The sequence below is a fragment of the Choloepus didactylus genome, chromosome X (assembly GCF_015220235.1).
Source record: "Choloepus didactylus isolate mChoDid1 chromosome X, mChoDid1.pri, whole genome shotgun sequence".
Lineage (NCBI taxonomy): Eukaryota > Metazoa > Chordata > Mammalia > Pilosa > Megalonychidae > Choloepus > Choloepus didactylus.
Window position 1 is genome coordinate 9714449 of NC_051334.1, and position 16334 is coordinate 9730782.

Genomic DNA, 16334 nt, shown 5'->3' on the forward strand with positions numbered 1-16334 from the left:
CTTTGTGTTGACAGCAGTTAACTGGGACCAAAAGACTTGGTGCGTCAGTTCCTCACTGATCCCTGCGGACAAGAAACCCTGCAGGTCAGTCAGGCCTCTCTGTGGCATGACCCCTTCCAGCCCCAGTGGGGCACACCCAGCTTGGCCCAGAAGAAACATGGCTGCCATCAAAGCTTGGCACTTGTAAAATTCATCCAGAACCATCTTTTGTTGTTCATCTTCCTCATTCCCTCTCCGATTCCCTCACCTTAACCCACATTGCATGTCAACATACAAGATACCTTGTATATCGCACTAGCAAATGGAAAATCCTGTGTGCAGCCACCCTAGGAGTTCTGTCAGCTTTAGGATACAGTAACCCAGCCACCATGTACAGCAAAGGGAATGAGAAAATGCTTTCCATTTTGAAACACCGTCTGTAATGCTGTATTTCCTTGGCTAATTCTGAAAATAACCTTTGTGAGTCCAAAGAGATAAGAATGATCAAATTCTGGGTCACATTTTAGTCTGCTGAATTTGTGTAGTGTCATTCAATGTCAGGGATGAATAATTACATATATGTGGCTTTGGTTTTCCCCTATCTGAAATGGACATGCTAATTGATTTCTGAACACCATGTCACAAAGTCTGCAGCTTAATCCTGGCCACCTGTCCTCAACATCACCAGGAAGCCTATTGGTGAGAAACTTAATCATGGCTCAGTGTAAGGGACGCAGAGTTTAGAGTAGGAAGGCTCAGGGTGCACTCTTCTAAACTAGTGGTGGAACCCCAGAAGGAGCTTTGCTTTGGAAGGTTGGGTTTGGGGTGGGGCCCTAGCTTCCTGCCCCATTTCCATCCTTAGTAAATTAACAATCTATGTAAAGCACGGTGCTTGCCTTGTAAACATAGTTTCAAGATGCAGCCTCCCTTCCAATTAGATTGCTGCACTTGTTTCCTTCCAGAGAAGAAAATCGGGAGCTTCTGCTGGCCATTAGGTAAATTATAAATCTTCTCTGAGCCTCAGACTATTCATCTTTAAAATAGATACACGGATGTGTTAGCAGGTACTCTTTTGCATGTGAAACCGGGCGGTAAGTATCAAAAGAAATTATGGACATAGAAGTGCTATTGAAATTATTAGGTCCAACCCAAATGTTACTACCATTACCATCACAACTAGCCTTTAGAACGCAACGTACCAGTTGGTGAGGACCATTCTAAACGAACGAAGCACTGTGTGCCGGTTTGAGTGTATTGTGTCCCCCAAATGCCATTATCTTTGTGGTTTTGTGTGGGGCAGGCGTTTTGGTGATGGTTGGATTTGCTTGGAATGTGCCCCACCCAGCTGTGGGCAATGATTCTGATGAGATGTTCTCATGGAGGCGTGGCCCCACCCATTCGGGGTGGGCCTTGATCGGTGGAGCTACATAAATGAGCTGACTCGGGGGGAGGAAGAGAGTGCAGCTGGGAGTGATGTTTTGAAGAGGAGCAAGCTTGCTAGAGAGGAACGTCCTGGGAGAAAGCCGTTTTGAGGCCGGAGCTTTGGAGCAGATGCCAGCTGCCTTCCTAGCTAACAGAGGTTTTCCGGAGGCCATTGGCCATCCTCCGGTGAGGGTACCCGATTGCTGATGTGTTACCTTGGACACTTTGTGGCCTTAAGACTGTAATTGTGTAGTGAAATAAACCCCCGTTTTATAAAAGCCTATTCATCTCTGGTGTTTTGCATTCTGCAGCATTAGCAAACTAAGACACACTGTACTTGAGGAGTCTATGTAACTAATTGCTCTGCATAGCATCACCGTGAACAGGATGTCATTATTTCCATTTTACACGTAACAAAACTCAAACCCAGGAAGGCCAAGTAATGTGCTTAAAGCCATACAGCTATCAAGTGGCATACTTGGGGTTTGAACTCATTCCTTCTTATGTTGAGGTCATCCTACTGATCATAATTAGACTTTAAGGGGGAACATTTAAAAATGTTTGGATTTTTGTTTCTTCAACTAAAGTTTATTGAGCACCTACTATATGTACTGTGCCAACAATTGTGTATTCATCATCTTGTTTATTTTTCACAGCAGATGAGCTAAGCACGCACTATTGACATTTGGGGCAGGGTCATTCTCCGTGGTGGGGGCTGTCCTGTGTGTTGTAGGATGTTGAGCAGCATCCCTGGTTGCCAGGGGCAACCCCTCCCCCAGTTGTGAGCACCAAAAATGTCTTCAGACCTTGCCAAGTGTCTGCTGGGGACAGAATTGTCCCCAGATGAGAACCACTGAGTTAGAGTAATTCCATTTTACTGGTGGTGAAGATAAGGTGCAAAGTTCAGGTAATTTGCCCAGGGTCACAAAGTTAGTGAGGGGCAGAATGTGAACCTGCCTGACTCAGAATTTTGGAACCTGAACTCATTACCTTTCTCCCCTCCAGCGTCCCTTTTCCTGATACTGAGGTTATTTCCAAGGAAACTCAGGTGACCATACGGGCTGGCAGCTCATTCCTAAGAGCCCGCCATCTCCTAGGGCAGACTTGCCAGCAAGATATGTTCCCAGGCTGAGAGGTGTGCACACAGGGGGGAACCATGGATGGCTTCCACCCATGGCCCCAACACGACGACTTCTGCCACTGTGCCGTGCTGTTCGGAGCCGCGCTCATGTCATATAAAGCATGAGGATCTTTTTTTGCCCAGGACAGTTTCAGCCCATTGCAAACTAGATGGGCAAAGCACAAAGTTGCAAACCAGTTCAGCCTGTTGCTGGGAGTTTCTCAGGGACTTAAATCGCCCTGCCAATGTAGGTCATTATTTTTCAGGCTGAGCTAAGTGTTTGAAAGTGATTTGCACACTCAGAAGTCACCGAACGTCAGAGCTGCAAGGAATCTGCCTTGCCTGAGACAAGTGGAAATTGACCCTGAAAATCAGGGGTTGGACCTGGGGTCACCCAGCTGGGATTCCTGGGTCCCAGCAAAAGCTCTTTTTGCTATTTCATTGTGCCTTAAAAATGGCCTCACTCATCAACTACTGACCCTCTAGGACTGTGTGACTGCTTGACCCAAGTCCCCACCTGCCCTGCTCTGGCCAGATGGGACAAGCAAAAATAGATGAGTGAGCCTTTCACCCTCTTTCTCTTTGGAGAATGGATTCAACCTATTGATACTTGCATAACCACCCCAACTCCTATATTGTATCAGATTGTGGGTAGATCTTTCTTTAGCCAAGGCTTTATAGCACATACTATTCTATGTGCCAGACAGCATATTAAGCACTTTACAAAACTCTCTTATTCTCCCAAAGATGTGGGGCCTATTATCCCCATTTCACAGAGTAGTTGCTGGGACTGAGGGAGCTAGGGAGGTTAAATAATTTGCTCAAGGTCATGGTAAATAAATGGCAGAGCCCGGAATGAAGACAGCCTGGTTCTAATGCAGTGGTTCACAAACTTGAGAGGGTACCAGTTATCTCCTGGAGAGCTTGTGAAACACAGATTGCTGGGTCCCTGCCCCCAGAGTTTTGGGTTCAGTAGGTCTGGAGTGGGGCCCAAGAATTTGTGTTTTTAACAGGTTCCCAGGTGATGCTGACGTCACTGGTCCAGCAGGACACTTTGCAAACTGGCTGCTCAGTGAGTGCTAATAAAAAGGTAGAATCACTTCCTTCCAGCAGTGGTTTGCCACCTTGGCTGACCTGGAAGGGGTAAAATACCAAAGCCTGGGCCCCATCTCCTGATATTCTGATTCAAATGCCTTAGCCCGAGTTCCAGGCAGCTGTCAGTTTACAAGCTCCCCCAGGTGATGCCAGTGTGAAGGCAGCCTTCCCATTGAACACCACTTATTCTCTCTCTCTCTCTCTCTCTCTCTCTCTCTCTCTCTCTCTCTCTCTCTCTCTCTCTCTCTCTCTCAGATGGAGGAATATAAATCAACGCAAATGGCAACTTTCTAACTGGTTCATGACACTGAGTTGGACTGTACTGAGAGTGGGGAATATCTGTGGGACCTGATGTGTAGGACACCAGCTTTAGGGTGATGACACTTTGTGCCACTCCACACCTATAGTGGTGTCCCGACTTATGGCCTCACATCCTGGGTCCCCTCCTGCCCCCCTCCCTCAAGTTCCCTCATGGCTGACTCTCCCACCCATGAGGAATTGCTTGAAATCCCTTAAACATCCAACAAAGACTCTTTGTGGAACCACAAGAAAAGTCAGAGTGCCGTGATGAATTCTGCAGCCAAGCAGTCTGCTTGTCTCCCGAGAAAACAGATGGGGGTGGCATCCTAGTAACCAGGAACCGGGACGCAGTGGTGGATCACATATTTACACTGGGCAGGTCTGGGGAAGGGATTTCAGGCTTTATTTGTTTTTAATAAATTAGCCCCTTCTGGGAAAAATAAACTTTCTAAAACAGTACATAATTTTGTAATCCAGAATAAATAGTTGCATTCTTTATATAGGTCTCCCTTCATTTACAAGAATATTCTTTGTGTCACCTCTTGTTTTACTATTGCTTTTGGAAAACTTTTTAATAACAAGATATACTGTGTCATACCTTTAAGAACTTGTTTTCTTGGTACCACCTTAGAAAGCATTCCAAATGCATTATCTCCCAGCATAGAGAAATTGGTGATATTTTGTAGTTCCTTGGGTGGCAAATTCGTGTATTCTCTCCCTGCAGGGAAGCAGCACATTAAAACAAAAGCAAAACAAAAACAAAAAAAAAACCCACAGACAAAAACACCAGAGGAAATTGCCACCGTTGATTTTTGCACAAAGAACAAAAAATGTCACTAGTTTTTTTAATACTCAATGGGTGAGAACTACTCCTATGGTGGCATTCTAACTTTGCCAAATCTGTATGAAATTTGTGAGTGCTTTTGTTCGCATTTTATGACGGAAGTGGGAAAAGTCAAAGGAAGTTAAAGAAAAGGAACAGAGGTGGTTAAAAGATTGCAAAATTGTTGTTCTTTGGAAAGCTTCTAGGAAATGGTCTTAAGGAGAATGGTTGGGTTATGGTAAGATGTGTGGGTTGTGGGATAAGGTGCCCTGCATCCTGGGGAATTAAAAGTCTCCCCTCCCCACAGAAAGGTTGAGCCCCCTGATTTGGATGTTTGCTGCAGGAGGGTGCATGAGAGCCACCACGTATGGCTGTGCAAGTTGTGCCTGGTGCAAGAGCACCCAGCCCAGGGGCACCTGGGAACTGAAATCTGGCACCTGTGTGGCTCATTAGCTAGGCTGGCACCAGCTGGGAGGAAGGGCACCTGCTTTGCGGTCATCTGACCAGAGGGACACTTCTTTCTAATTGTAAAGGGCTACATCATGGTTCCCCCAAAATGTCATCACTGTGTTTCCCCTACCTGCTTTGCTACCGGTATGGGACCACATGAGGAGTGACATTGGGCAGTGCTACAACGGGATCGCTTATTTCCTTTCCAAAGCACCATTAAGCTCTGAAGGAGTCTTGCTGGTTCATGAAGGAAGGGCAGAATTTCTGTCCGGTTCGGGTGAGGCTCCAGAAACAGGGCTCAGGCTGTGGTCCTAAACAACTGCTTGTGACCTGGGGTCACTTCCCCTTTCCCCTTGTCCTTGAAAAGGCAGACTCCTAGAACATTCTCCTTGACCTCCCCTTTCATTTTGCTGATGAGTCCAATTTCAGGTGTGGACTGCGCATTGTAAAAGCTAATGTGTGGATTTTCATTGCAACTTAGATTAAGGGTTTATCTAAAGTTTCATGGCTCGCTGGACTAAAGTGTGGTTAATGTGAATCCTAAGTTTTTTATTTTCAGAGGAGTACAGGAAAGTAAGACTCGGAGTTAGTTGCTTACAATCCACAAGAACAGCAATTTGCTTTCACATCTGTATTTATATTGTGGTGTAAAATCTATTTATGTGTCCAGACTGTTCTAACATGCAGTCTTAGGAATGCCTTGGGTGATGGAAAGGGTGCAGAGCTATTGTTCAAAATTGGCTTGTGACGTGGAGGCGGGGCAAGATGGCAGACTGGTGAGCTGTAAGTTTTAGTTACTCCTCCAGGAAAGTAGGTAAAAAGCCAGGAACTGCGTGGACTGGAAACCACAGAGCAATCTGTCTTTGGGCATACTTCATACAACACGCATGAAAACGTGGAACTGCTGAGATCAGCGAAATCTGTAAGTTTTTGCGGCCAGGGGACCCGCGCCCCTCCCTGCCAGGCTCAGTCCCGGGGGAGGAGGGGCTGTCAGCTCCGGGAAGGAGAAGGGAGAACTGCAGTGGCTGCTCTTATCGGAAACTCATTCTAATGATTCAAACTCCAACCATAGATAGACTGAGACCAGACACCAGAGACTCTGAGAGCAGCCAGCCCAGCAGAGAGGAGACAGGCATAGAAAAAAAACAACACGAAAAACTCCAAAATAAAGCAGAGGATTTTTGGAGTTCTGGTGAACACAGAAAGGGGAAGGGCGGAGCTCAGGCCTTGAGGCGCATATGCAAATCCCGAAGCAAAGCTGATCTCTCTGCCCTGTGGACCTTTCCTTAATGGCCCTGGTTGCTTTGTCTATTAGCATTTCAATAACCCATTAGATCTCTGAGGAGGGCCGTTTTTTTTTTTTTTTTTTTTTTTAAATCCTTTTTTCTTTTTCTAAAACAATTACTCTAAGAAGCCCAATACAGAAAGCTTCAAAGAATTGCAATTTGGGCACGTCAAGTCAAGAGCAGAACTAAGAGAGCTCTGAGACAAAAGGCAATAATCCAGTGGCTGAGAAAATTCACTAAACAACACAACTTCCCAAGAAAAGGGGGGTGTCCGCTCACAGCCACCATCCTGGTGGACAGGAAACACTCCTGCCCATCGCCAGCCCCATAGCCCAGAGCTGCCCCAGACAACCCAGTGTGACGGAAGTGCTTCAAATAACAGGCACACACCACAAAACTGGGCGTGGACATTAGCCTTCCCTGCAACCTCAGCTGAATGTCCCAGAGCTGGGAAGGTGGAGCAGTGTGAATTAACAAAGCCCCATTCAGCCATCATTTGAGCAGACTGGGAGCCTCCCTACACAGCCCAGCAGCCCAGAACTGCCCTGGGGGGACGGCACTCACCTGGGACATAGCACAGTCATCCCTCAACAGAGGACCCGGGGTGCACAGCCTGGAAGAGGGGCCCACTTGCAAGTCTCAGGAGCCATACGCCAATACCAAAGACTTGTGGGTCAGTGGCAGAGACAAACTGTGGCAGGACTGAACTGAAGGATTAGACTATTGCAGCAGCTTTAAAACTCTAGGATCATCAGGGAGATTTGATTGTTAGGGCCACCCCCCCTCCCCGACTGCCCAGAAACACGCCCCACATACAGGGCAGGCAACACCAACTACACACGCAAGCTTGGTACACCAATTGGGCCCCACAAGACTCACTCCCCCACTCACCAAAAAGGCTAAGCAGGGGAGAACTGGCTTGTGGAGAACAGGTGGCTCGTGGACGCCACCTGCTGGTTAGTTAGAGAAAGTGTACTCCACGAAGCTGTAGATCTGATAAATTAGAGATAAGGACTTCAATAGGTCTACAAACCCTAAAAGAACCCTATCAAGTTCAGCAAATGCCACGAGGCCAAAAACAACAGAAAATTATAAAGCATATGAAAAAACCAGACGATATGGATAACCCAAGCCCAAGCACCCAAATCAAAAGACCAGAAGAGACACAGCACCTAGAGCAGCTACTCAAAGAACTAAAGATGAACAATGAGACCATAGTACGGGATATGAAGGAAATCAAGAAGACCCTAGAAGAGCATAAAGAAGACATTGCAAGACTAAATAAAAAAATGGATGATCTTATGGAAATTAAAGAAACTGTTGACCAAATTAAAAAGATTCTGGACACTCATAGTACAAGACTAGAGGAAGTTGAACAACGAATCAGTGACCTGGAAGATGACAGAATGGAAAATGAAAGCATAAAAGAAAGAATGGGGAAAAAAATTGAAAAACTCGAAATGGACCTCAGGGATATGATAGATAATATGAAACGTCTGAATATAAGACTCATTGGTGTCCAAGAAGGGGAAGAAAAGGGTAAAGGTCTAGGAAGAGTATTCAAAGAAATTGTTGGGGAAAACTTCCCAAATCTTCTAAACAACATAAATACACAAATCATAAATGCTCAGCGAACTCCAAATAGAATAAATCCAAAAAAACCCACTCCGAGACATATACTGATCACACTGTCAAACATAGAAGAGAAGGAGCAAGTTCTGAAAGCAGCAAGAGAAAAGCAATTCACCACATACAAAGGAAACAGCATAAGACTAAGTAGTGACTACTCAGCAGCCACCATGGAGGCAAGAAGGCAGTGGCACGATATATTTAAAATTCTGAGTGAGAGGAATTTCCAGCCAAGAATACTTTATCCAGCAAAGCTCTCCTTCAAATTTGAGGGAGAGCTTAAATTTTTCCCAGACAAAGAAATGCTGAGAGAATTTGCTAACAAGAGACCTGCCCTACTGGAGATACTAAAGGGAGCCCTACAGACAGAGAAACAAAGACAGGACAGAGAGACTTGGAGAAAGGTTCAGTACTAAAGAGATTCGGTATGGGTACAATAAAGGATATTAATAGAGAGAGGGAAAAATATGGCAAACATAAACCAAAGGATAAGATGGCTGATTCAAGAAATGCCTTCACGGTTTTAACGTTGAATGTAAATGGATTAAACTCCCCAATTAAAAGATATAGATTCGCAGAATGGATCAAAAAAAATGAACCATCAATATGTTGCATACAAGAGACTCATCTTAGACACAGGGACACAAAGAAACTGAAAGTGAAAGGATGGAAAAAAATATTTCATGCAAGCTACAGCCAAAAGAAAGCAGGTGTAGCAATATTAATCTCAGATAAAATAGACTTCAAATGCAGGGATGTTTTGAGAGACAAAGAAGGCCACTACATACTAATAAAAGGGGCAATTCAGCAAGAAGAAATAACAATCGTAAATGTCTATGCACCCAATCAAGGTGCCACAAAATACATGAGAGAAACACTGGCAAAACTAAAGGAAGCAATTGATGTTTCCACAATAATTGTGGGAGACTTCAACACATCACTCTCTCCTATAGATAGATCAACCAGACAGAAGACCAATAAGGAAATTGAAAACCTAAACAATCTGATAAATGAATTAGATTTAACAGACATCTACAGGACATTACATCCCAAATCACCAGGATACACATACTTTTCTAGTGCTCACGGAACTTTCTCCAGAATAGATCATATGCTGGGACATAAAACAAGCCTCAATAAATTTAAAAAGATTGAAATTATTCAAAGCACATTCTCTGACCACAATGGAATACAATTAGAAGTCAATAACCATCAGAGACTTAGAAAATTCACAAATACCTGGAGGTTAAACAACACACTCCTAAGCAATCAGTGGGTTAAAGAAGAAATAGCAAGAGAAATTGCTAAATATATAGAGACGAATAAAAATGAGAACACAACATACCAAAACCTATGGGATGCAGCAAAAGCAGTGCTAAGGGGGAAATTTATAGCACTAAATGCATATATTAAAAAGGAAGAAAGAGCCAAAATCAAAGAACTAATGGATCAACTGAAGAAGCTAGAAAATGAACAGCAAACCAATCCTAAACCAAGTACAAGAAAAGAAATAACAAGGATTAAAGCAGAAATAAATGACATAGAGAACAAAAAAACAATAGAGAGGATAAATATCACCAAAAGTTGGTTCTTTGAGAAGATCAACAAGATTGACAAGCCCCTAGCTAGACTGACAAAATTGAAAAGAGAGAAGACCCATATAAACAAAATAATGAATGAAAAAGGTGACATAACTGCAGATCCTGAAGAAATTAAAAAAATTATAAGACGATATTATGAACAACTGTATGGCAACAAACTGGATAATGTAGAAGAAATGGACAATTTCCTGGAAACATATGAACAACCTAGACTGACCAGAGAAGAAATAGAAGACCTCAACCAACCCATCACAAGCAAAGAGATCCAATCAGTCATCAAAAATCTTCCCACAAATAAATGCCCAGGGCCAGATGGCTTCACAGGGGAATTCTACCAAACTTTCCAGAAAGAACTGACACCAATCTTACTCAAACTCTTTCAAAACATTGAAAAAAATGGAACACTACCTAACTCATTTTATGAAGCTAACATCAATCTAATACCAAAACCAGGCAAAGATGCTACAAAAAAGGAAAACTACCGGCCAATCTCCCTAATGAATATAGATGCAAAAATCCTCAACAAAATACTTGCAAATCGAATCCAAAGACACATTAAAAAAATCATATACCATGACCAAGTGGGGTTCATTCCAGGCATGCAAGGATGGTTCAACATAAGAAAAACAATCAATGTATTACAACACATTAAAAACTCGAAAGGGAAAAATCAATTGATCATCTCAATAGATGCTGAAAAAGCATTTGACAAAATCCAACATCCCTTTCTGATAAAAACACTTCAAAAGGTAGGAATTGAAGGAAACTTCCTCAACATGATAAAGAGCATATATGAAAAACCCACAGCCAGCATAGTACTCAATGGTGAGAGACTGAAAGCCTTCCCTCTAAGATCAGGAACAAGACAAGGATGCCCGCTGTCACCACTGTTATTCAACATTGTGCTGGAAGTGCTAGCCAGGGCAATCCGGCAAGACAAAGAAATAAAAGGCATCCAAATTGGAAAAGAAGAAGTAAAACTGTCATTGTTTGCAGATGATATGATCTTATATCTAGAAAACCCTGAGAAATCAACGATACACCTACTAGAGCTAATAAACAAATTTAGCAAAGTAGCGGGATACAAGATTAATGCACATAAGTCAGTAATGTTTCTATATGCTAGAAATGAACAAACTGAAGAGACACTCAAGAAAAAGATACCATTTTCAATAGCAACTAAAAAAATCAAGTACCTAGGAATAAACTTAACCAAAGATGTAAAAGACCTATACAAAGAAAACTACATAACTCTACTAAAAGAAATAGAAGGGGACCTTAAAAGATGGAAAAATATTCCATGTTCATGGATAGGAAGGCTAAATGTCATTAAGATGTCAATTCTACCCAAACTCATCTACAGATTCAATGCAATCCCAATCAAAATTCCAACAACCTACTTTGCAGACTTGGAAAAGCTAGTTATCAAATTTATTTGGAAAGGGAAGATGCCTCGAATTGCTAAAGACACTCTAAAAAAGAAAAACGAAGTGGGAGGACTTACACTCCCTGACTTTGAAGCTTATTATAAAGCCACAGTTGCCAAAACAGCATGGTACTGGCACAAAGATAGACATATAGATCAATGGAATCGAATTGAGAATTCAGAGATAGACCCTCAGATCTATGGCCGACTGATCTTTGATAAGGCCCCCAAAGTCACCGAACTGAGCCATAATGGTCTTTTCAACAAATGGGGCTGGGAGAGTTGGATATCCATATCCAAAAGAATGAAAGAGGACCCCTACCTCACACCCTACACAAAAATTAACTCAAAATGGACCAAAGATCTCAATATAAAAGAAAGTACCATAAAACTCCTAGAAGATAATGTAGGAAAACATCTTCAAGACCTTGTATTAGGAGGCCACTTCCTAGACTTTACACCCAAAGCACAAGCAACAAAAGAGAAAATAGATAAATGGGAACTCCTCAAGCTTAGAAGTTTCTGCACCTCAAAGGAATTTCTCAAAAAGGTAAAGAGGCAGCCAACTCAATGGGAAAAAATTTTTGGAAACCATGTATCTGACAAAAGACTGATATCTTGCATATATAAAGAAATCCTACAACTCAATGACAATAGTACAGACAGCCCAATTATAAAATGGGCAAAAGGTATGAAAAGACAGTTCTCTGAAGAGGAAATACAAATGGCCAAGAAACACATGAAAAAATGTTCAGCTTCACTAGCTATTAGAGAGATGCAAATTAAGACCACAATGAGATACCATCTAACACCGGTTAGAATGGCTGCCATTAAACAAACAGGAAACTACAAATGCTGGAGGGGATGTGGAGAAATTGGAACTCTTATTCATTGTTGGTGGGACTGTATAATGGTTCAGCCACTCTGGAAGTCAGTCTGGCAGTTCCTTAGAAAACTCGATATAGAGCTACCATTCGATCCAGCGATTGCACTTCTCGGTATATACCCGGAAGATCGGAAAGCAGTGACACGAACAGATATCTGCACGCCAATGTTCATAGCAGCATTATTCACAATTGCCAAGAGATGGAAACAACCCAAATGTCCTTCAACAGTTGAGTGGATAAATAAAATGTGGTATATACACACGATGGAATACTACGCGGCAGTAAGAAGGAACGATCTGGTGAAACATATGACAACATGGATGAACCTTGAAGACATAATGCTGAGCGAAATAAGCCAGGCACAAAAAGAGAAATATTATATGCTACCACTAATGTGAACTTTGAAAAATGTAAAACAAATGGTTTATAATGTAGAATGTAGGGGAACTAGCAGTAGAGAGCAATTAAGGAAGGGGGAACAATAATCCAAGAAGAACAGATAAGCTATTTAACGTTCTGGGGATGCCCAGAAATGACTATGGTCTGTTAATTTCTGATGGATGTAGTAGGAACAAGTTCACTGAAATGTTGCTATATTATGTAACTTTCTTGGGGTAAAGTAGGAACATGTTGGAAGTTAAGCAGTTATCTTAGGTTAGTTGTCTTTTTCTTACTCCCTTGTTATGGTCTCTTTGAAATGTTCTTTTATTGTATGTTTGTTTTCTTTTTAACTTTTTTTTTCATACAGTTGATTTAAAAAAGAAGGGAAAGTTAAAAAAAAAAAAAAAAGAAAAAAGACAAACAAGGAAAAAAAAAAAAAAAAGATGTAGTGCCCCCTTGAGGAGCCTGTGGAGAATGCAGGTGTATTCGCCTACCCTACCTCCATGGTTGCTAACATGACCACAGACATAGGGGACTGGTGGTTTGATGGGTTGAGCCCTCTACCATAAGTTTTACCCTTGGGAAGATGGTTGCTGCAAAGGAGAGGCTAGGCCTCCCTGTATTTGTGCCTAAGAGTCTCCTCCTGAATGCCTCTTTGTTGCTCAGATGTGGCCCTCTCTCTCTGGCTAAGCCAACTTGAAAGGTGAAATCACTGCCCTCCCCCCTACGTGGGATCAGACACCCAGGGAAGTGAATCTCCCTGGCAACGTGGAATATGACTCCCGGGGAGGAATGTAGACCCGGCATCGTGGGACGGAGAACATCTTCTTGACCAAAAGGGGGATGTGAAAGGAAATGAAATAAGCTTCAGTGGCAGAGAGAATCCAAAACGAGCCAAGAGATCACTCTGGTGGGCACTCTTACGCACACTTTAGACAACCCTTTTTTGGTTCTAAAGAATTGGGGTAGCTGGTCGTGGATACCTGAAACTATCAAACTACAACCCAGAACCCATGAATCTCGAAGACAGTTGTATAAAAATGTAGCCTATGAGGGGTGACAATGGGATTGGGAATGCCATAAGGACCAAACTCCACTTTGTCTAGTTTATGGATGGATGTGTAGAAAAGTAGGGGAAGGAAACAAACAGACAAAGGTACCCAGTGTTCTTTTTTACTTCAATTGCTCTTTTTCACTCTAATTATTATTCTTGTTATTTTTGTGTGTGTGCTAATGAAGGTGTCAGGGATTGATTTAGGTGATGAATGTACAACTATGTAATGGTACTGTAAACAATCGAAAGTACAATTTGTTTTGTATGACTGCGTGGTATGTGAATATATCTCAATAAAATGATGATAAAAAAAATAAAATAAATAAATAAAAGTCCCCACGTGAGAGACTGAAAAAAAAAAAAATTGGCTTGAGGGTCCTCAGGAAATGTATTTACTCTTACTGAGCCATTCACTGTTTTCTCTTCTGTAAAGTGGAATAAGCATACTTATCTCGGGGCTTTTGTGAAAAGGTAAGTGAGATAATATATAGAAAAATGCCTGGTGCAGTACCTGATGCAAAAACATTCTTTATGATTGTTCCTTTGACCAGTTGAGGATACAGCCCACAATTTAGTTTGTCTCGGGAGAAATGTTCAGAGCCAGGTAGAATGATGCTTTTTGTTTGTTTGTTTTCCAGCCACAGGACGAAGTCTGCAGGCTGGCCACCTCCCTCAGGAGCCTGGGGCTTGAACCAGGTGCCACCCTATGGGTGGGAGATGACGGCAAACCAAGATGGGCGAGACTGCTTCATCAAGTAGGTTAAACAGATGGCATGAACGTGTAGCTCTATGAACCTCTCTGTTCTTGACCTATGCCCCTTAGGAGAATGAACACACTGAAATTAGGGACTCATAGGCCATTACTTCAGCAGCTTGAAGTCCCATGCCTTCTATACCCCATGACATGGGGTTGCTTCTCCTTCCCCTTGTTCTTGGACAGGTGCTGTCTTCGCATGGCGGTTCACTGTGGAGCATGGTAATCCTGGTTATCGAATAACAGGCCAGTTGTATTCATTGGGCTGTGACTAATAACTGAAGTTTGACATGGAGGAGTATCATGGAAAACGTTTTTTAGAAGCGTTCAAGACAGGAGATGTTACTGGCTCATTTGTAACTAGAAAAATCCACGAAAAGGATCATGGATCCTACATTGTGCTACATTGTAAGCATTTCACACAAACACTGGCTAAGGTTTTGGACTTTTGTGGTGCTGTGTTTATTTGCGGTTGTGTGAGAGGATCTCAAAATGGCAAGGGTCCACCCTGCTTGCTTTCTTCAGCCAAAGTGAAATATTCTTAATTACGAGGAATTGGCAATATAGATCTGTAATGAGTCTGCATGGTTGGATCCAGCCTAATACAGTCAGCAAGGATTGGAGGCCAGAGGGAAAAATGTTTCACAGGCAAAGGCTGCAGCTGTGGCTCCAGCCAAGGTGGCTGTGGACCGATTGGTGAACATAGGATCACCATGAGGCGGGGATCATTTTTATAAAAATAAAATTATCCACCCAGTTTGGTTTCTTGGGATTTGATCTTTCGGACTCCCCATTCCCACACCCCATCCCCAAGTTAGGACTGTTGAAAGTAGCTAGGGGAGAACTCACGGGAGCCTTATGGGTAGTTTCCCCAGCCTCCAAAGCCCGAAGCTCTCCCCTTTCCCCAAACTGCTGCAGAGGGAAGAGGGCCTCCTCTTCTGAGCACAGCTTGTTCCTGAGGGCTTGCCTCTAGGGTCTGCTCTGAGAAGATCCAAGTTGCCCCTGAAAGAGCTCACTCCAGGGGAGCCATCTCTGGCTCTTTCAGGTTTTCCTGAGGAAGTGCTCCCCAGAAAGCTATGAGAAGTGGCAGTGGGAGCCAAATCACCCAGGTCAAAGGCTGGAGAAAGCCCAGCAGTTGTGCTTAAACCCTGTGATTGTGAATCATTAATTTCATACAGTTTGACCAAGTCTCTTTCTTATGCTGCTAGAAAGACAGTCTGTTTTCCTATCATATCATATTTGGTAACTTGGTTATGAATGTATGTAACTGGCACAGTTGTGGTGGCCTAGATACTTTGATTCAAAATGGTAAAAATTTCTTCTGAAGCAATGTAATTTTTAAGAGATATGGAGAATGAATTTATGAAGTCAAATCTCAAATTTCTCAGATTAAAATGGATTTTTCTTTTCTGCTGGTTGGATTTGGGTTCACGTACATTCCAGGAGTTTTGATCAATAAGAAACCCAGACAGAGGCAGACTGATTTGAGGTCCCAGGGACCCCAGCTAGCTCCATCTGCGTGCATTTCCACTGGCATCATTGACCTTTTTAAGGGCCAAACCGGGTGTCAATTTAGCATTTACACTGGCCCAACGCCAGCTGTTACAGCATGAAAGAGCAAATCAGAAACTTAATAGAGAAACCTGCACTGATTACTAAATGGCAAAGTTTTAAAGTCAAAGTCCCCAGTGTCAATTTTCCAATTCTGGTTTGTTTACTTGGAAAGTAAGTTTCCATAGTCCTCACGGAAACACTGCTGTAGGGTGTCAAGAACTGTGCTTCTACTGAAAGTGTTGGTTCTTTATCACTAATGAGTTTTAAAAATAATGAGAATCTTTCTGATTTTTTTTTTTGTCTTTGTTTTTCCGATTTTTTCCCTGCATACTGAGGAGTGTCATTACAAAGAGATACTCTAATTAACCAGGTTTGCAGTAGGGAGTATATCTGTGCTTAGGAGTCTTAGAAGTGAAAAGGACAATTTGAAAATTAACCTGTGGTTAGTAATTAGCACCTTTGCATTTAATTTTCCACTCTTATATATTCTCTTTGAAAGTGAGTAGATGTTTTCTTTTTGATCTCCTCATTGGGATCTAAAAGTTGCTACATCAGACGATTGTTTCTGATGGA

At 42.6% G+C, this 16334-nt stretch overlaps 1 protein-coding gene across 2 annotated transcripts in view; it reads left to right on the forward strand.

Moving 5' to 3' along the window:
* The first annotated feature begins 14080 nt into the window (after window positions 1-14080).
* Window positions 14081-16334, forward strand: part of FRMPD4 (FERM and PDZ domain containing 4) — a 231450-nt gene continuing 229196 nt past the window's right edge. The window contains exon 1 of one of the 2 annotated variants that reach the window (XM_037822520.1): window positions 14081-14208. In XM_037822520.1, coding sequence (XP_037678448.1) covers window positions 14171-14208 — 38 coding nt within the window. In that variant the 5' untranslated portion in view covers window positions 14081-14170. The remainder of the gene's footprint in view (window positions 14209-16334) is intronic. The other variant, XM_037822522.1, reaches the window with a different exon arrangement.